The sequence below is a fragment of the Sinohyriopsis cumingii genome, chromosome 13 (assembly GCF_028554795.1).
Source record: "Sinohyriopsis cumingii isolate HCF-2022 chromosome 13, ASM2855479v2, whole genome shotgun sequence".
NCBI lineage: Eukaryota > Metazoa > Mollusca > Bivalvia > Unionida > Unionidae > Sinohyriopsis > Sinohyriopsis cumingii.
In genome coordinates this window covers 9,961,906-9,985,518 of record NC_142973.1, presented here as the reverse complement: position 1 = coordinate 9,985,518, position 23,613 = coordinate 9,961,906, and the positions used below count along the sequence as shown (strand labels likewise).

At 34.1% G+C, this 23,613-nt stretch overlaps 1 protein-coding gene across 6 annotated transcripts in view; it reads left to right on the top strand.

The window, feature by feature from the left end:
- Positions 1-21,380, top strand: part of LOC149784930 (ferric reductase 1-like) — a 112,455-nt gene extending 91,075 nt beyond the window's left edge. For 5 of the 6 annotated variants that reach the window (XM_089978561.1, XM_089978559.1, XM_089978563.1 and 2 more), the window contains exons 15-16: positions 12,881-12,948; positions 17,989-21,380. In XM_089978561.1, coding sequence (XP_089834687.1) covers positions 12,881-12,948; positions 17,989-18,093 — 173 coding nt within the window. In that variant the 3' untranslated portion in view covers positions 18,094-21,380. The remainder of the gene's footprint in view (positions 1-12,880; positions 12,949-17,988) is intronic. The other variant, XM_089978558.1, reaches the window with a different exon arrangement.
- Positions 21,381-23,613: the final 2,233 nt, after the last annotated feature.

The following is a 23,613-nucleotide window of genomic DNA, read 5'->3' as shown; positions in this document are numbered from 1 at the left end:
GACTGGTTGGCCTGGTGTCAGGATAATGTGACTGGCTGGGACATCATGCTACATGTCTGTGGCATGATTCCCCAGTGCTAGACATCATTATAAACTGTCACATTGCAGACATCATAGTGATATGACTGAAAAATTGTTAAAGCTACATTAAAAATCCAAAACAAACACACACACACACACACAATCAGATTGCTTTAAATCATAATGACAAAAGAAAGATTAATTATATATTGTTATGCCAAGAAATTTGTTATCTCATGAATGAATGTTAATTCACAGTATCTGATTTTCACTCAGATTGTAATGAGAACAATTTACAGAAAATAATTTTATAAATCAAACCCAGTTTAATGCTTTCATGACTACAGTATCAAGAAGAGTCAACTGTTCATGGTTTTAATATAGAAGAGTTTAAGTGAATTCACTCTTCAGCATTCCATTGTCATTGAGTTTTGCATAATGCTCATGTAGCTGTAAAAAACATACTCACATCTGATATCAAATGATACCCATACAGATCTGATATCAAATGACACCCATACAGATCTGATATCAAATGATACCCATGCAGATCTGATATCAAATGATACCCATACAGAGCTGATATCAAATGATACCCATACAGATCTGATATCAAATGATACCCATACAGATCTGATATCAAATAATACCCATACAGATCTGATATCAAATGACACTGATACAGATCTAATATCAAATGACACTGATACAGATCTGATATCAAATGATACCCATACAGATCTAATATCAAATGATACCCATACAGATCTGATATCAAATGATACCCATACAGATCTGATATCAAATCATACCCATACAGATCTGATATCAAATGATACCCATACAGATCTGATATCAAATGACACTGATACAGATCTGATATCAAATGACACTGATACAGATCTGATATCAAATGATACCCATACAGATCTGATATCAAATGATACCCATACAGATCTGATATCAAATGATACCCATACAGATCTGATATCAAATAATACCCATACAGATCTGATATCAAATGATACCCATACAGATCTGATATCAAATGATACCCATACAGATCTGATATCAAATGACACTGATACAGATCTAATATCAAATGATACCCATACAGATCTGATATCAAATGATACCCATACAGATCTGATATCAAATGATACCCATACAGAGCTGATATCAAATGATACCTATACAGATCTGATATCAAATGATACCCATACAGATCTAATATCAAATGATACCCATACAGATCTAATATCAAATGATACCAATACAGATCTGATATCAAATGATACCCATACAGATCTGATATCAAATGATACCCATACAGATCTGATATCAAATGATACCCGTACAGATCTGATATCAAATAATACCCATACAGATCTGATATCAAATAATACCCATACAGATCTGATATCAAATGATACCCATACAGATCTGATATCAAATGATACCCATACAGATCTGATATCAAATAATACCCATACAGATCTGATATCAAATGATACCCATACAGATCTGATATCAAATGATACCCATACAGATCTGATATCAAATGATACCCATGCAGATCTGATATCATACCCATGCAGATCTGATATCAAATGATACCCATACAGATCTGATATCAAATGATACCCATACAGATCTGATATCAAATGATACCCATACAGATCTGATATCAAATAATACCCATACCGATCTGATATCAAATGATACCCATACAGATCTGATATCAAATGATACCCATACAGATCTGATATCATACCCATACAATTTGATATCAAATGATACCGATACAGATCTGATATCAAATGATACCCATACAGATCTGATATCAAATGATACCCATACAGATCTGATATCAAATGATACCCATACAGATCTGATATCATACCCATGCAGATCTGATGTCAAATGATACCCATACAGATCTGATATCAAATGATACCCATACAAATCTGATATCAAATAATACCCATACAGATCTGATATCATACCCATGCAGATCTGATATCAAATGATACCCATACAGATCTGATATCAAATAATACCCATACAGATCTGATATCAAATGATACCCGTACAGATCTGATATCAAATAATACCCATACAGATCTGATATCAAATGATACCCATACAGATCTGATATCAAATGACACTGATACAGATCTAATATCAAATGATACCCATACAGATCTGATATCAAATGATACCCATACAGATCTGATATCAAATGATACCCATACAGAGCTGATATCAAATGATACCCATACAGATCTGATATCAAATGATACCCATACAGATCTAATATCAAATGATACCCATACAGATCTAATATCAAATGATACCCATACAGAGCTGATATCAAATGATACCTATACAGATCTGATATCAAATGATACCCATACAGATCTAATATCAAATGATACCCATACAGAACTAATATCAAATGATACCAATACAGATCTGATATCAAATGATACCCATACAGATAAGATATCAGATGATACCCATACAGATCTGATATCAAATGATACCCATACAGATCTGATATCAAATAATACGCATACAGATCTGATATCAAATAATACCCATACAGATCTGATATCAAATGATACCCATACAGATCTGATATCAAATAATACCCATACAGATCTGATATCAAATGATACCCATACAGATCTGATATCAAATGATACCCATACAGATCTGATATCATACCCATGCAGATCTGATATCAAATGATACCCATACAGATCTGATATCAAATGATACCCATACAGATCTGATATCATACCCATACAGATTTGATATCAAATGATACCGATACAGATCTGATATCAAATGATACCCATACAGATCTGATATCATACCCATACAGATCTGATATCAAATGATACTGATACAGATCTGATATCAAATGATACCCATACAGATCTGATATCAAATGATACCCATACAGATCTGATATCAAATGATACCCATACAGATCTGATATCATACCCATGCAGATCTGATATCAAATGATACCCATACAGATCTGATATCAAATGATACCCATACAGATCTGATATCAAATGATACCGATACAGATCTGATATCAAATGATACCCATACAGATCTGATATCAAATGATACCCATACAGATCTGATATCATACCCATGCAGATCTGATATCAAATGATACCCATACAGATCTGATATCAAATGATACCCATACAGATCTGATATCAAATGATACCCATACAGATCTGATATCAAATAATGCCCATACAGATCTGATATCAAATGATACCCATACAGATCTGATATCAAATGATACCCATACCGATCTGATATCAAATGATACCCATACAGATCTGATATCAAATGATACCCATACAGATCTGATATCATACCCATACAATTTGATATCAAATGATACCGATACAGATCTGATATCAAATGATACCCATACAGATCTGATATCAAATGATACCCATACAGATCTGATATCAAATGATACCCATACAGATCTGATATCATACCCATGCAGATCTGATGTCAAATGATACCCATACAGATCTGATATCAAATGATACCCATACAAATCTGATATCAAATAATACCCATACAGATCTGATATCATACCCATGCAGATCTGATATCAAATGATACCCATACAGATCTGATATCAAATAATACCCATACAGATCTGATATCAAATGATACCCATACAGATCTGATATCAAATGATACCCATACAGATCTGATATCATACCCATGCAGATCTGATGTCAAATGATACCCATACAGATCTGATATCAAATGATACCCATACAAATCTGATATCAAATAATACCCATACAGATCTGATATCAAATGATACCCATACAGATATGATATCAAATAATACCCATACAGATCTGATATCAAATGATACCCATACAGATCTGATATCATACCCATACAGATCTGATATCAAATGATACCGATACAGATCTGATATCAAATAATACCCATACAGATCTGATATCAAATGATACCCATACAGATCTGATATCATAGCCATGCAGATCTGATATCAAATGATACCCATGCAGATCTGATATCAAATAATACCCATACAGATCTGATATCAAATGATACCCATACAGATCTGATATCAAATAATACCCATACAGATCTGATATCAAATAATACCCATACAGATCTGATATCAAATGATACCCATACAGATCTGATATCATACCCATGCAGATCTGATATCAAATGATACCCATGCAGATCTGATATCAAATAATACCCATACAGATCTGATATCAAATGATACCCATACAGATCTGATATAAAATAATACCCATACAGATATGATATCAAATGATACCGATACAGATCTGATATCAAATGATACCCATACAGATCTGATATCATACCCATGCAGATTTGATATCAAATGATACCCATACAGATCTGATATCAAATGATACCCATACAGATCTGATATCAAATGATACCCATACAGAGCTGATATCAAATGATACCTATACAGATCTGATATCAAATGATACCCATACAGATCTAATATCAAATGATACCCATACAGAACTAATATCAAATGATACCAATACAGATCTGATATCAAATGATACCCATACAGATAAGATATCAGATGATACCCATACAGATCTGATATCAAATGATACCCATACAGATCTGATATCAAATAATACCCATACAGATCTGATATCAAATAATACCCATACAGATCTGATATCAAATGATACCCATACAGATCTGATATCAAATAATACCCATACAGATCTGATATCAAATGATACCCATACAGATCTGATATCAAATGATACCCATACAGATCTGATATCAAATGATACCCATACAGATCTGATATCATACCCATGCAGATCTGATATCAAATGATACCCATACAGATCTGATATCAAATGATACCCATACAGATCTGATATCAAATAATACCCATACCGATCTGATATCAAATGATACCCATACAGATCTGATATCAAATGATACCCATACAGATCTGATATCATACCCATACAGATCTGATATCAAATGATACTGATACAGATCTGATATCAAATGATACCCATACAGATCTGATATCAAATGATACCCATACAGATCTGATATCAAATGATACCCATACAGATCTGATATCATACCCATGCAGATCTGATATCAAATGATACCCATACAGATCTGATATCAAATGATACCCATACAGATCTGATATCAAATGATACCCATACAGATCTGATATCAAATGATACCCATACAGATCTGATATCATACCCATGCAGATCTGATATCAAATGATACCCATACAGATCTGATATCAAATGATACCCATACAGATCTGATATCAAATGATACCCATACAGATCTGATATCAAATAATGCCCATACAGATCTGATATCAAATGATACCCATACAGATCTGATATCAAATGATACCCATACCGATCTGATATCAAATGATACCCATACAGATCTGATATCAAATGATACCCATACAGATCTGATATCATACCCATACAATTTGATATCAAATGATACCGATACAGATCTGATATCAAATGATACCCATACAGATCTGATATCAAATGATACCCATACAGATCTGATATCAAATGATACCCATACAGATCTGATATCATACCCATGCAGATCTGATGTCAAATGATACCCATACAGATCTGATATCAAATGATACCCATACAAATCTGATATCAAATAATACCCATACAGATCTGATATCATACCCATGCAGATCTGATATCAAATGATACCCATACAGATCTGATATCAAATAATACCCATACAGATCTGATATCAAATGATACCCATACAGATCTGATATCAAATGATACCCATACAGATCTGATATCATACCCATGCAGATCTGATGTCAAATGATACCCATACAGATCTGATATCAAATGATACCCATACAAATCTGATAACAAATAATACCCATACAGATCTGATATCAAATGATACCCATACAGATATGATATCAAATAATACCCATACAGATCTGATATCAAATGATACCCATACAGATCTGATATCATACCCATACAGATCTGATATCAAATGATACCGATACAGATCTGATATCAAATAATACCCATACAGATCTGATATCAAATGATACCCATACAGATCTGATATCATAGCCATGCAGATCTGATATCAAATGATACCCATGCAGATCTGATATCAAATAATACCCATACAGATCTGATATCAAATGATACCCATACAGATCTGATATCAAATAATACCCATACAGATCTGATATCAAATAATACCCATACAGATCTGATATCAAATGATACCCATACAGATCTGATATCATACCCATGCAGATCTGATATCAAATGATACCCATGCAGATCTGATATCAAATAATACCCATACAGATCTGATATCAAATGATACCCATACAGATCTGATATCAAATAATACCCATACAGATATGATATCAAATGATACCGATACAGATCTGATATCAAATGATACCCATACAGATCTGATATCATACCCATGCAGATTTGATATCAAATGATACCCATACAGATCTGATATCAAATGATACCCATACAGATCTGATATCAAATGATACCCATACAGAGCTGATATCAAATGATACCTATACAGATCTGATATCAAATGATACCCATACAGATCTAATATCAAATGATACCCATACAGAACTAATATCAAATGATACCAATACAGATCTGATATCAAATGATACCCATACAGATAAGATATCAGATGATACCCATACAGATCTGATATCAAATGATACCCATACAGATCTGATATCAAATAATACCCATACAGATCTGATATCAAATAATACCCATACAGATCTGATATCAAATGATACCCATACAGATCTGATATCAAATAATACCCATACAGATCTGATATCAAATGATACCCATACAGATCTGATATCAAATGATACCCATACAGATCTGATATCAAATGATACCCATACAGATCTGATATCATACCCATGCAGATCTGATATCAAATGATACCCATACAGATCTGATATCAAATGATACCCATACAGATCTGATATCAAATAATACCCATACCGATCTGATATCAAATGATACCCATACAGATCTGATATCAAATGATACCCATACAGATCTGATATCATACCCATACAGATCTGATATCAAATGATACTGATACAGATCTGATATCAAATGATACCCATACAGATCTGATATCAAATGATACCCATACAGATCTGATATCAAATGATACCCATACAGATCTGATATCATACCCATGCAGATCTGATATCAAATGATACCCATACAGATCTGATATCAAATGATACCCATACAGATCTGATATCAAATGATACCCATACAGATCTGATATCAAATGATACCGATACAGATCTGATATCAAATGATACCCATACAGATCTGATATCAAATGATACCCATACAGATCTGATATCATACCCATGCAGATCTGATATCAAATGATACCCATACAGATCTGATATCAAATGATACCCATACAGATCTGATATCAAATGATACCCATACAGATCTGATATCAAATAATGCCCATACAGATCTGATATCAAATAATACCCATACAGATCTGATATCAAATGATACCCATACAGATCTGATATCAAATAATACCCATACAGATCTGATATCAAATGATACCCATACAGATCTGATATCAAATGATACCCATACAGATCTGATATCATACCCATGCAGATCTGATGTCAAATGATACCCATACAGATCTGATATCAAATGATACCCATACTAATCTGATATCAAATAATACCCATACAGATCTGATATCAAATGATACCCATACAGATATGATATCAAATAATACCCATACAGATCTGATATCAAATGATGCCCATAGAGATCTGATATCATACCCATACAGATCTGATATCAAATGATACCGATACAGATCTGATATCAAATGATACCCATACAGATCTGATATGAAATGATACCCATACAGATCTGATATCAAATAATACCCATACAGATCTGGTATCAAATGATACCCATACAGATCTGATATCATACCCATGCAGATCTGATATCAAATGATACCCATGCAGATCTGATATCAAATAATACCCATACAGATCTGATATCAAATGATACCAATACAGATCTGGTATCAAATAATACCCATACAGATCTGATATCAAATGATACCGATACAGATCTGATATCAAATGATACCCATACAGATCTGATATCATACCCATGCAGATCTGACATCAAGTGATACCCATACAGATCTGATATCAAATGATACCCATACAGATATGATATCAAATAATACCCATACAGATCTGATATCAAATAATACCCATACAGATCTGATACCAAATGATACCCATACAGATCTGATATCAAATGATACCCATACAGATCTGATATCATACCCATGCAGATCTGATATCAAATGATACCCATACAGATCTGATATCAAATGATACTCATACAGATCTGATATCAAATGATACCCATACAGATCTAATATCAAATGATACCCATACAGATCTAATATCAAATGATACCAATACAGATCTGATATCAAATGATACCCATACAGATCTGATATCAAATGATACCCATACAGATCTGATATCAAATGATACCCATACAGATCTGATATCAAATGATACCCATACAGATCTGATATCAAATAATACCCATACAGATCTGATATCAAATGATACCCATACAGATCTGATATCAAATGATACCCATACAGATCTGATATCATTCCCATGCAGATCTGATATCAAATGATACCCATACAGATCTGATATCAAATGATACCCATACAGATCTGATATCAAATAATACCCATACCGATCTGATATCAAATGATACCCATACAGATCTGATATCAAATGATACCCATACAGATCTGATATCATACCCATACAGATTTGATATCAAATGATACCGATACAGATCTGATTTCAAATGATACCCATACAGATCTGATATCAAATGATACCCATACAGATCTGATATCATTCCCATGCAGATCTGATATCAAATGATACCCATACAGATCTGATATCAAATGATACCCATACAGATCTGATATCAAATGATACCCATACAGATCTGATATCATACTCATGCAGATCTGATATCAAATGATACCCATACAGATCTGATATCAAATGATACCGATACAGATCTGATATCAAATGATACCCATACAGATCTGATATCAAATGATACCCATGCAGATCTGATAACAAATGGCACTGATACAGATCTGATATCAAATGACACCCATGCAGATCAGATATCAAATGACACTGATACAGATCTGATATCAAATGATACCCATACAGATCTGATATCAAATGATACCCATGCAGATCTGATATCAAATGATACCCATACAGATCTGATATCAAATGATACCCATGCAGATCTGATATCAAATGATACCCATACAGATCTGATATCAAATGATACCCATGCGGATCTGATATCAAATGACACTGATACAGATCTGATATCAAATGACACGCATGCAGATCTGATATCAAATGACACTGATACCGATCTGATATCAAATGATACCCATACAGATCTGATATCAAATGATACCCATACAGATCTGATATCAAATGATACCAATACAGATCTGATATCAAATGATACCCATACAGATCTGATATCAAATGATACCCATGCAGATCTGATATCATACCCATACAGATCTGATATCAAATGATACCCATGCAGATCTGATATCAAATAATACCCATACAGATCTGATGTCAAATGATACCCATACAGATCTGATATCAAATGATACCCATGCAGATCTGATATCATACCCATACAGATCTGATATCAAATGATACCCATGCAGATCTGATATCAAATAATACCCATACAGATCTGATATCAAATAATACCCATACAGATCTGATATCAAATGATACCCATACGGATCTGATATCAAATGATACCCATACGGATCTGATATCAAATGATACCCATACAGATCTGGATGACTCTCTTCAGTTTAAATCAGAAGTAGAATAAACTGCATCAGGACTATTATTGCTGATGCACTGACAGATCTATATCTGTCTGTTCTGTTAAGTCAAGTAAATTGAACTGCATCAAGACTGATATTGCTCATGCACTGACAGATCTGTATCTATCTATTCTATTAAATCAAGTAAATTGAACTGCATCAAGACTAATATTGCTGATGCACTGACAGATCTGTATCTGTCTATTCTATTAAATCAAGTAAATTGAACTGCATCAAGACTGATATTGCTGATGCACTGACAGATCTGTATCTATCTATTCTATTAAATCAAGTAAATTGAACTGCATCAAGACTAATATTGCTGATGCACTGACAGATCTGTATCTGTCTATTCTATTAAATCAAGTAAATTGAACTGCATCAAGACTGATATTGCTAATGCACTGACAGATCTGTATCTATCTATTCTATTAAATCAAGTAAATTGAACTGCATCAAGACTAATATTGCTGATGCACTGACAGATCTGTATCTGTCTATTCTATTAAATCAAGTAAATTGAACTGCATCAAGACTGATATTGCTGATGCACTGACAGATCTGTATCTATTCTATTAAATCAAGTAAATTGAACTGTATCAGGACTGATATTGCTGATGCACTGACAGATCTGTGTCTGTCTGTTCCATTTAGGAGCCCCAAGTGGCCGAGGGGTCGAAAGCGCTCTCCTTTACATATCACTGCAATCTCACCACTTCCTCCACCATTAATACTGGCCACCATGTAAACCTATCATGTGCTGAAAATGGCATTAAACTCTACAACAGCAACAACAACTGTTCCATTTAAATCAAGTAAAATGAACTGCATCAAGACTGATATTGCTGATGTACTGACAGATACGGGTCTACAGTAGTCCCCCTCTTATAAGGCCAGCCTTATTGCAGCAGGAAAGTGGCCTTATAATGAGGGTGGCTTTTCTATAGGGGATGACAATGTGAATAGTTAATACATATGAAGAAAGTCACAAGTACATTTAATTTTAAAACATTTAATATTTTCATTAAAAAATCACGTGCATGTTGTGAAATAAATGTAAAACAAACAGTTTTCATCATTTTCAAAAGAATGTTATGAATAATCATTGATGTTTTAAAACTCTCTTTATAATTATGTTACAGATCTCATCATCTGTCACTTTGTTGGTAACAGTCTAAAAAACAAACCAGTCTTGTCACAATTAAAAATATCCTTGCTGTCATATCCCCTGCATATGTCATTTAGTCTTTCGTTCCAATCTTCGACAATTACATTATTAACATCCGCTGATTCTCCACTAAGGACAGAACACTTAATATTATGTCGCAGTTGAAATCTGTGCAACCATCCATTACTTGCGGTAAGGTCGTCATATCCCAATTCAACTGACAAAATTGTTACTTTTTCTTGTCATTCAAATCAGGATACAAACATCGCCTGGCTCAAACAATCTTCCTTTCTCCGTCCATTTCAGCTTCCCACTTCTGCAGAATTGTTTCCTTATCTTTCACGATATTGTTTATGAGTCTTTCCGACATTAGTTTTCTGCAAGGATCCTGGACCCCCCCCACCTCTTTGTCAGTTTAATTACTTTCACTTTCTCTTCTAAACTGAGAATTTTCTTTTCCTCGATGTTGTGTTGATCTTTTTGCAGTAAGTTATTCATGTTGCCAACTACAATACTGATAAAACAATTTTTTATGCATCTAAATAAATTGCCGTGTGTTTTTAAAGGAAGTGATCTTGTCACGTGATTCATTAGTCGCAGTCTGGTACCCTATTATTTTTATACATTTCTTTACAATAAGTGAGAGAAGCCAAAACGGCTTCGATATGTACCATTAAAATCATGCAGATTTGAGCTTGTGGCCAATGGATTTGTAATTTTGACAATTATTGTCAGTAGTAATAGCCACTAATTATCAAAGTGAACAAGCTCAACATCTTACTAAGAGAAGCCATAAAGGCTGTCAAACCATTTTCCTGCTGACTTGTGCATTGTACATTGATGCTGCCACTTCTCAGCTGTTACTACTGTTAAATAATTGTAATCTTAACAATTATCAGAGTGACTAAACCAGACATCTTATGATAACACAGCAGTAAGGCTAATTGGATTACATGTACTTACCCTTTTGTATGGATTAAAATTTGAGTCCTCGGTTTTTATGGAATAAATTTGGCATCTCGTGAGGCGTAAATAATATAATATTAACCTTAGTGGTACATGTACTTTAGTCAACACTTCTTTCAGTAACGAAAACCTGACATCGGGAAACAGAAATCGGATTACTTAACACACGTTATGAATAAAATACTGGTTCTGGATACATATTAAAATAAAATGCGGCCGCTTGTGAGGGGTAAATTTTATATTATTGCACTAATATGGTGGCCACTGGTCGCGTTAGCTGGGTGGTTTTTTGTGAGGGGTACTTTTGAAAACAAACTCGTTGGTGCCAATGGATTCTGGCCGTAAGGAGTGGGTGGCCATTGGTCAGGGTGGCTGTTCAAGAGGAGGACTACTGTATACAGATTGCAGTTGCATGTGTTGTGTAAAATACATAGATCAATATGCCACTTCATACTGCACTGTGCAGTGTACAGGTATGTAAAAAAAATGTCAGAGTATTTTAATTTAATCAACTAAAAAATTAGCAGTGTAATTTTTTTAATATTTATTAACTTTTTAAGTTTTTCAGATTCTTTCCTTTTATTCCAGGCAAGAATGCTGAAAGTTTTGAATTGACTAGCACAGCTGAGAAACAACACATTAGTAGAAGTTCCTTGGTAAGAAAAAGAGAGAGAGAGAGAAGGATTGCAATTAGCAAGGTTTTTTATGTACATTTATCATCAACAGTTGTTTTCAATAATTAAGCATGTAGAAAGGAAGCTTAAATTTTTATTCCTACAGAACATTTAATTTTTAAATGTAAAAAGTTACCAGAGATTGAAAATTAAATATTGACATGAGGAACTTGTCATTTTCAGCTATGAATATTTCATTGTAATAAAACTTGTAAATTTCATCAGTTTACTAAATTATGAAGGGATTATATTTTCATTTTGTGCTATCCTGAACTTGAAAAACTAATGTGTGTGTGTGTGCATTTGTATTTGGTGTAAACCGAGACAGTCATGAGATTACACACCAACGTACCGATGACACACCTCCAACTGAGGATGTCCTCAGTTGGAAAAATGGTAAAATCTTGCTTGTCCCAACTATTTTAGCCTAGAATAATGTAAAATCATGATTTTTTGGAAGGTCCCTGTTTACACGCTTGATACTTGTTCATAATTTTGGAGTGTATCTTTCTTCCAAAGCTGGCGATATACACGCCCAAAACCATGTCCTTGATTACCGGGTGGAAAACCTGTAGAGAGGTCTCCGCTATAAAATTATACATTGCAAAAATGTGTTATCTCCCTTTAGATCCAAGAATTAGATAACAACTAGTTAGCTAAACTATAAGAAGATAAGCTAGTGCATATAACAATCCCTGGTATTTTTTATTATTATTTCATGCATGTGAGACAATAGTGTTAGGAAGCTCACAATACATTTATACCATACATGTCCAATACATGCAAATAAATCTGTGACATGTACAAAAGAAGTACATCAAAATGCTATTGGAAATTTGCCTGGATTCATTGTAGAATTGTACTGAAATTGCTAATTCTCTGATCCATCTGTAAAGCTAAAACATCCTTTTTGTGGCGAGATTTTACACACATAAAGATATTGAAAAGACATCCTTGATATGCAAAATGTATTTTATGATTATTAAATGAGCTATATCTGCCCCTATTTCATCATTTGCCTACTTAGTATTCAAACAGGAGAGAACAGATGTGAATCAAGTGAAAAATCTTGTTACGGTGAGATTGAATTATCACTAACCATATTTGGAAGTTACACACACACACACAACTTCAGTGAATATAAAGAAAGATAAATATTTTATACAGAGCTCAGACATTTATCATCATGATGATCAGTCCCAAAATTAAACATTTAATTACAGCAACATGTTTTTCATTATCGCGCTCTTAAGACCTGTGACTACACGTGCAAGCAATCATAAACTGTTGAATGCATTCATTGGTCTTTTAAATGTATATACTTGCTTCCTTTGGTGATTTGATGACTTTGCTTAACATATCATGAATTATATTTGTATTGATAGACCTGTTGTAAATGAAGTCTTATTAAAACAACACACAATTGGTAAAAACAAGGCATCAATCTATATTGCTTTCCCAAATTTAAAGAGGTTTTTAACAATAGCTAAAATGCTCAGGATGTTCTACTGGACCAACTTGTATTTATAAATTAAAAGAACATTTATTTAGAGCTGCATTAGACTGTAATATTCTCATTCATTTAGTCTTTTTTAAGTATGTTTTATACAGAAGGCGACACGGAAAAAGAAACTTTTTAAAATTTCCAATCTTACAGTAATACAAAACACTTTTATGTGGTACCTTGAATTAGCAAATGTATAAACTAAGTGATTTGGAAGGTGAACTAAGAGAGTGTTGTACCATTAAAGTATATTCTTGTTCATTTATGGCTCTAAAACAATAAAACAGGATAAACTGTTTGTAAAAAGGTATTAGAAAATTACCATCTACTAACTCTATACATACATATACTCTCATAGAATTCTGCAATTACTGAACTTTATAGCTGTTTAGGCGGTTTCAGTTCAGTTAACAGATAAGTTGCCGTTGTTGTTATCATTGTTTTTAGTCTATCATTATTCTTTGTGTTGAGGTTGAGAAGAAAAAAAACTATACAGATTACAACAGAAATAATGTTGTATTCATCATCGATTTATTCAGACAAAGTGACTTGAAAATTACAGTCTCTGTGAAATACACAATATGGGTAACACAAACATTCGTTCTTGTTTTCAACATCACATCTGCACTTGCCCAAGAGAGAGAGAGAGGGAGAGAAGATTTGCACATGTATTATGCAACGATGATATTACTATATTTTGTCAAAAAGCGAATAGTCACTGCCGATAAGGCAAGTTTCCTGCCATAAATGCTCAAATCCAGCCAAATGGTATTATTACAAGCCAGGGGTATTTGCTTGACCGAGTGGTGTCAAACCCTGGTGACATTCCACTTGAAGTCATATGTTTACCCCAAATTTCCAAAGACTCCCATACAACATCAGTTGTAAATTAGAAAGACTGATGTGTCCATTCTTACTTAAATTTTTCGCTAATCATTGCAAGACCACAGGTCTCAAAACTTGACAAATATTTATCAACTGCACATCTGCATGGTTTCAATTCATTAACTTTCCTTACCATCAGCAGTTCATGCCATAGAAACTATATGACTGTCCCCTAACACAGGGAACTATTTTGACTGCACCATCTCAGGCTAGTCAATTCATCAAGGCCCAGTACAACTACATCACACTCAGGCCAGTCAATTCATCAAGGCCCAGTACAACTACATCACACTCAGGCCAGTCAATTCATGGTATCAAGGCCCAGTACAACTACATCACACTCAGGCCAGTCAATTCATCAAGGCCCAGTACAACTGCATCACATTTGCCACCATGGCGACATAAACGGTATCTGCTGTGTCCCTTCTTGTTTATTCCTTTGTGTAATTTACCAGCCTGCTACCATAAATACTGCCACTGCAGTCACACCACTAATGTACACCACTAGGTTTTAATAGGAACTATATTACTCCAGGGACACTCATGCGGTTTTGACCTGAATTCACTAAAAGTCAACCGTGTCATCATGGAAACTCACTAACACTTCACTCCCTGATGTTTGCTCCTACTAATTTGCTAATTAATTTGGGCTAAGGAATATTTTCATTGCACCAAGTTCCAATAATCAAGCAAGTTTCACACAAATCTAAGAATTCCTTATAAGCTGTTGGTACCATTTTTATGTCTTTGTTATGACTCAGCATTGGTTTGAACCCGCAACCTCCCACATCCGAGGCGAATGCTCTAACCACTAGGCCACCTGGGTGGTCGAATTGAATGTTAAGACTGGACTAGATATGCAAACATGTCCTCATTGGTCATAATGTACCAATGTTCATGGTCTCTGTGATTATGTCAAAAAGTATGCGTCCTTAGTTTGCACGGATTATACAGAACATTTGTGTAAACATGTATCCTCAATTGCATTGCTAAATTTCATATTCCTTAGAATTGATAATACAGATCCCTCCTTGATACATCACCATTTGCTATTAATTTACTGCTTCAGTCTGTATTTCTTTTCGCTCTAACATTGCCAGAACAAACGTCATCAGTATGCAATTCCATACGCGAGTCCTCGATATCCACCAAATACAAAAATGTGTGTGTCATTGGTTTTACTTCCACACAGTAACTCAGGTTGTCCACCATCTACATTTACCAAACTCATTAGCTGGCTTTCACATGGATTAAGAAAGAACACTACCAATTTTTAAGGCAAAAGGTCAGAGGTCAAGTTCAATGTGAATGAAACAAGGTAAATGGTTTATACACAACAACTTCAGTTCTCCAACATGTTCAGTTACCAAATTTTGTACATTGCTTCCACTTGATGTAAGGAACATGTCTATTGATTTTGGTTTTAAAAGGTCATAGGTCACAGATTAAGGTCATTGTGACTAAAATATGAAAATTGCTTCCACACTATGACTTTAATGCTACAGCATATGCCTGAATCAAATTTTGTGCATGGCTTAAACTTGGAGTAAAAAAAGAAGCCTATTAACTTTAAGATCAAAGGTCAAGGTCACTCAGTAGAAGTAATGTAAATTGGTTCTCCACAAAACATTGTTATAGACCATGTACTTTCACCTGTGCTTATCAATAACTTAATGTTGGACAAGAAATAAACCTATTGATTTGGGGTCAAAAGGCCACAGGTTGAGGCTGCCTTGATTGAAAGAAGAGAAGTTTTTGCATTCTTGGTGAAAGTTTGTGAAGGCCTTGAACTTAAGGTATGGAAGAGGCCTATTGATATTTGGTTGCAAAGGTCAAAGATTAAGGCCATTGTGACTCAGAGAAAAATTTATTTTACAGCTGAACTTATATTCTAGAATAAGTTTCTTAAACAAGCTTAGCTTGCACTTAGGCTGATCAAGAAACTTATAGATTCTGAGGTCTAAAGTTAAGAGGTCACAGACATGGTTAGTCTAACAGGAAAATAATGGTTTCTGCACACAAGTTTAGTTCAAGAATTCATACTAAATGCCTATGTCATTAGGACCCCATGGTCAGTAGTAAGTGTTAACCTACTAGTTCCTACATAGAGGACTGTTAAACATGGGGTGGGTGTATGATGGGATCTTCATGGTACTCTTTTAATGCTCTATCTTAGGTGAGGAAACTTTCAGTGGGTGTTTTACTGTTTCATTGTTGCATCATTACTCACATTATGGCATGTTGACTCTAACTCATTCCTTAAATTTGGAAATGTGAGAAAAATTGTCTTTCATTATGCATTATGTGATGGGAATTTTCATTAGGATTAGATCATTAAGTTACATTTCTTATTCAGTATGTTTGGTAAGGTTTTACAAGAGAGAAGACTTATCTTTGTCTGTGCAATATGGAAAATGCCTCTTGTTTTGGATGTAAATGGTGCATGACAATGACAGCTAAATTTCTTTGTAATTACAATTATTCTTCAAATTGAATATAAAATTTTAATGACAAAAATAAATATTTTTATATCTAAATTATCCCTTTGTACATTATCAGCATCATCACTATAGCAACAGAAAAACTTCCAGATGAAAGTGCCTATCTGTATTTTGGTTTCTTTCTTTTTTCAGAATGCCCATAAATGGAAGCCCTGGATAATAGCTGTCCATGTTGTAATTATCCTTGGACTAACTATTGCCCTGCTCGTTTTGGGAAATTTGCATGAGGAAGATTAAATGTAATTACATTGTCAGTTCTCCCGTGATAAGCCTCCCCCAAACATCCATGAATTCTGGTCACATTTTTACATTTGAAAGTATATATAATGCTAAGAACACCCCAGTTGTTAGGTCTGCTGGTCATTGTCAAGAAGATCTTATGGGATGGCCTGTTGTCCATCGTCCATCTGTTATTATAATTTTGTTATCACTACTCATAAACTTTAGGAAGGATTGCCATGAAAGTTTGCACATGCACTTATCAAGGTCCTAAATCAAAATGGTGCTGGTCTGATATCCAGTATGGCCATCATTGCAGCCATCTTGAAAAATCTTATCACTAATCCGAAACAGAAAGTTCTGCCAATATGTGGTTTTCTCCTAGTTGGTTCAGAATAAAAATTATTATGCTTATCTTACATACAATCCACCATGATAGCCATCTTTAAAGTATTGTTAATGATACTTGTCCTTTGTAGATGTCATAAAAATGCTGCCATCCAGAGATTCAACATGGCTGTCATCTTGAAAATCTTATCAATATTCCTAATAAATGAAAAGTCATATTGAGATTGGTTTCTGGTTGGTCCTAAAGAAAAGTTTAGTCAATCTTTTATCCAGTATGGCCACCAATTCAGCCTTATTGAAAATCCTATCATCACTTCTCCTGAGTGGATGGTCCTATCAGCATGGGGTTTTCAATACAAGACGATGATTTCTTGTTGGTCCTAATGAAAATGGTACTAATCTGACATCTGGTATGATCACTAAGTCTTGGTATTAATACTTCTCCTAACCAGAAAGTTATATTAACACAGGGAAGACTTTATACTGTATCCTAAATGAAAATGCTTATGATCTTACATCAAATACATCCTCCATGATGGCCATCTTTAAAATATTGTTATTGCTCAAGAATATCAGACGTGATTTCAGCACTAAGCAGTTAAAAAGAAGAAATGGTCTTATTTTAAATTCCAGAATTCTTGTTGAAGTGCATCAGTTCCATTGAACGACTTCAGAATATGAACCAGGCAGACCTCCACAGGGCTTATCAAAGGAGAAATACTGTTTGTCCATGGAATAATGGCCTTCATATTGACATATTAATGTATCAATTTTGAGTTTTACAAAAATTCTTTATAAGTTTGCATTATTCACCAATTTGTACTGATTTCTTTGATCATTACTTGCCAATTAATACATCTAATTTCTTTTTGATCATTACTCTCTAATTAGTATTTATTTATTTGATCTTTACTTTCCAATTAGTACTTATGATTTCTTTGATCATTTCTATCCAGTTAGCACTTCTAATTTTTTTATCAGTACCTTTAGAAGTGGGTGATTTTTTTAGACCTTTGCTTTTCAAGGAAAATAATTTAGATATTGTTAGTATCAGAATGGACATTAATGCTTGTGAGTGTATTGCTATGAGTATTATGATACAAGGCTCTGACATTGTAATAGCAATAGGGCCATTGTCATTGCCCATTTGTCATTGACATTGTAATAGCAATAGGGCCATTGTCATTGCCCATTTGTCATTGACATTGTAATAGCAATAGGGCCATTGTCTATGCCCATTTGTCATTGACATTGTAATAGCAATAGGGCCATTGTCTATGCCCATTTGTCATTGACATTGTAATAGCAATAGGGCCATTGTCATTGCCCATTTTTCATTGATATTGTAATAGCAATAGGGCCATTGTCATTGCCCATTTGTCATTGACATTGTAATAGCAATAGGGCCATTGTCTATGCCCATTTGTCATTGACATTGTAATAGCAATAGGGCCATTGTCATTGCCCATTTTTCATTGATATTGTAATAGCAATAGGGCCATTGTCTATGCCCATTTGTCATTGACATTGTAATAGCAATAGGGCCATTGTCATTGCCCATTTGTCATTGACATTGTAATAGCAATAGGGCCATTGTCATTGCCCATTTGTCATTGACATTGTAATAGCAATAGGGCCATTGTCATTGCCCATTTTTCATTGATATTGTAATAGCAATAGGGCAATTGTCTATGCCCATTTGTCATTGACATTGTAATAGCAATAGGGCCATTGTCATTGCCCATTTGTCATTGACATTGTAATAGCAATAGGGCCATTGTCATTGCCCATTTTTCATTGATATTGTAATAGCAATAGGGCCATTGTCTATGCCCATTTGTCAATAATTGCATACAAAAATTCATAGAAATTGCTGTACACAGATCTCAAAGTTTGAAAATATGTGAAAAAGTTTTTGTTTTTTTAGTTTTTCTTTAAATGTTTCATTGTAATATTAATGAATACATTTTTCAGTCATTTGATATTAATGTAGTAATTGAGGCTTTTTATGACTCAACATTAGAAATGAGGAACAAGGAAAGATAACTGCTGATTTCGTCATTATGAACAAGTAATGGTCTGCATGAAAAGTTACATTATACTCCTTTGTACTCGGTAGTTGTAAAACATCGATCAAGCAATTATAAAATGGTTTCCACAAAGAAAACCTGCTAGAGATGGTTGCATGCAGTCTGCTGACTACAGATGTGGAAATGACAATGTTATGTATGTCCCATCTTTGCTTGCCAAGGCTATGATATGTTAACCTATCTACACCTTGGTGGATGTATATGAAATTTCAGTACTTCAGGTCTTTGAATTTTATAGGATTCAGTTGTGACCTTGGCCAGCAAAGATGTGTGATTTCATTCATGACAGAAACACTCTATCCATTTTTTTGGGGCTGTTTGTTGCTTAACTGTGGCTTTACACTCAGTATATATACTCATCAATGGAGATGGAGTCGGAACTTTTTAGCTGCTCTAATCTTCTCAAATTTTTCTTCCCACTGAAGTTCTTTTGATCTGCACTTTTGCAGAGTGGTATTTGTGTCTTTCATATGTTGCAGGTTTTCCATCTTGCAGGACATGTAACTTCTTTAGGGTATGTACCTCCAGAATAATATGTTCTTCGCTGCCCATCGTTGTTTTGATTTTGCTATGCATACTCAGTGTTTTCATGGGCTGTAGAATGCTTATGATAGCGTGTGTTATCAGCTTTTCTGTTCCTCTTTTAATAGTTATGTTCAATTTCAGATTCTCATAGAAAACATCTTCATAGCCATAGTTAATAATCTGAGTTCTAATTTCATCATCATTGTTGGTGAATTCTTATTTTGCAACCATTTATCTGAGGCATAACTATGTGATATTTATTGATTTTCTCTCTTGCTATCTTCCTGAAACATGTATCTCTCATATTTTATTCATCTTTGGCATAAAAAATTCATGATGTGACTTTATAATTTTATTTCTTTGTTTCCTGGATATGTCCTATATCTCCTCTCCCACAAAATGGAGTTAAAGTGCCTGTCTCCTTTTTTTTGTAACTGTTATGTTCATTCCAGTACACATGATTTCAGTGTATACCCATTTCACCCACCTTGTGCTGATGGTGCTATTTTCTTTCACGTTAAAATATAGAAATGTAGTAGAGCTTTAGTCACATCAATAAAATGGCTGGCACTACAAAAGGCTGAATTAAGGAAGTATTGTAATATTTTGTACATATTTTTCAGTAACACTTCATTCATCATCTTTGCAAGTTATTGTATATTGTGTCTGTAAGAAAAAACAAGACATTACTCTGGTTCTACATTCTATTATGGAGTAACACTGATAGCAAGTATATATTTGATGTGAAACTGATATTGATCCTGCGATGAAAGCTAGGGTCGATATGTAGGTGATGTGTAAAACATTTAGGTCCCTGCTTGATAAGGCAATTTGAGAATTTACTACAGAAACAATTGTGTCTAAAAGTTTAGATTCATATGACTGATTCTGTACATTACAAATCTGATACAGACATAATTTTGTTAATTTATTTTGCTTGATCATTACTTTTCTCTTGAATCTCAAATGTGAATACACTGGTCAACATTCATCAAGTGATTGGTTTTATTATCTTTTTCAATTTGATCTTTGGAGTAAAGTCTCTCAATTTCAGTTGATGTTTTGTCTTGTCACTCACAAAAGAACATTGTTTTGGAATTTGCAAAAACTTTGAATGTTATCTTAGAAGTTTCCTCAAAGTGCAAGACTCTATGGCCAGTACTCTATATAAAATTCTGTAATTGCTTCTCATTTTTATATACCGTATTTGCCGGCCTGTAAGACGATACTTTTTTACCTGAAAATCTTAGCTTTGTCTTATACTCCGAATCAACTTATATTTGGATTTTGTCATCCAAATCGCTTTTTCACATGTCACATAATTATTCATATAGAAACATTTTTCCAAGAGTTCAAAAAATGTGTAAAAACATTTGATTTTGGGGAAGGGATCGTTTATGACAAAATATAGGACCCCACATTGAAAGGATTTTAAATGATTACATGATCGTCAGTATTAAACATTAACGTACATCAGATGTAATTATACTAAAGCAGCATGCATTAGTAATATACATTGTTTGTAATATACGTTGTTTAAATTTGATACGGGTACATTAGAATTGACAAGATAGAAGATGAATAACCATAACAGACAGATATTCCATCACATTTTTCTAACTGCACCTCATGATAAAAAAAAAATTATGCCCCATTATGAGAGTGAGAGAGAGAAAGACGTATTCTATATTGTTCACTTACCTGATGACTGATCTTACTCATGTACAGAAGTGCAGTACCATATTCCATTATCAATTAATACCACTAGGTAAGCAGTTTCTACTAGTTTTAGTTCTCACTTCGAATTCAAGAATCACATGGCTTTGTAGTGGCTAATTAAATATGTTACTACTGTAGTCAGGTTTTAATACATTTAAAATACTTCGTATGAATCAAAGTAATTTTAGTTACATTTATTGATCCTGACCGGAAAGGTTACTGAGTTAAAGAGAGGATAAAATTCGTGATGCTTTCTGGAACAAAGTGAAAAAACATGAAGCTGACGTATTGATCTGGCCTCGTCTTATACTCAGCATCAACTTATAGACTGGCAAATACGGTATTTATTTTTTAATTATAGGGGCATTACCCCACAAATATGTCCTCAGTTCACACCAGCACAAGCACCAATAGTAAATGGGACTGGTTTACATCCCCAGTTTACACCACCACAAGCACCAATAGTAAATGGGACTGGTTTACTTTCCCAGTTCACACCACCACAAGCACCAATGGTAAACAGGACTGGTTTAACATCCCCAGTTCATGCCAAAATGAGCACCAATAGCAAACGGGACTGGTTTACATCCCCAGTTCATGCCAAAATGAGCACCAATAGTAAAAGTGGACTGATTTCAGGCAGTAACTCCAGATACTTAAGCAAGTTGTATCTTGGACACTGCTGAAAATTAGGTCAGGAGAAAGAAGAATAAAAGTATGTTCTCTTGTATAATGTGCAGGACAAATTTATATCTGAAAAGAAACAAAATTGGGAAAAATTTGACTGCAATTGTTCTGGAATGATCCATAAATTATGGATGTGTGGAATAAAACCATAAATTATGGAAATGTAATC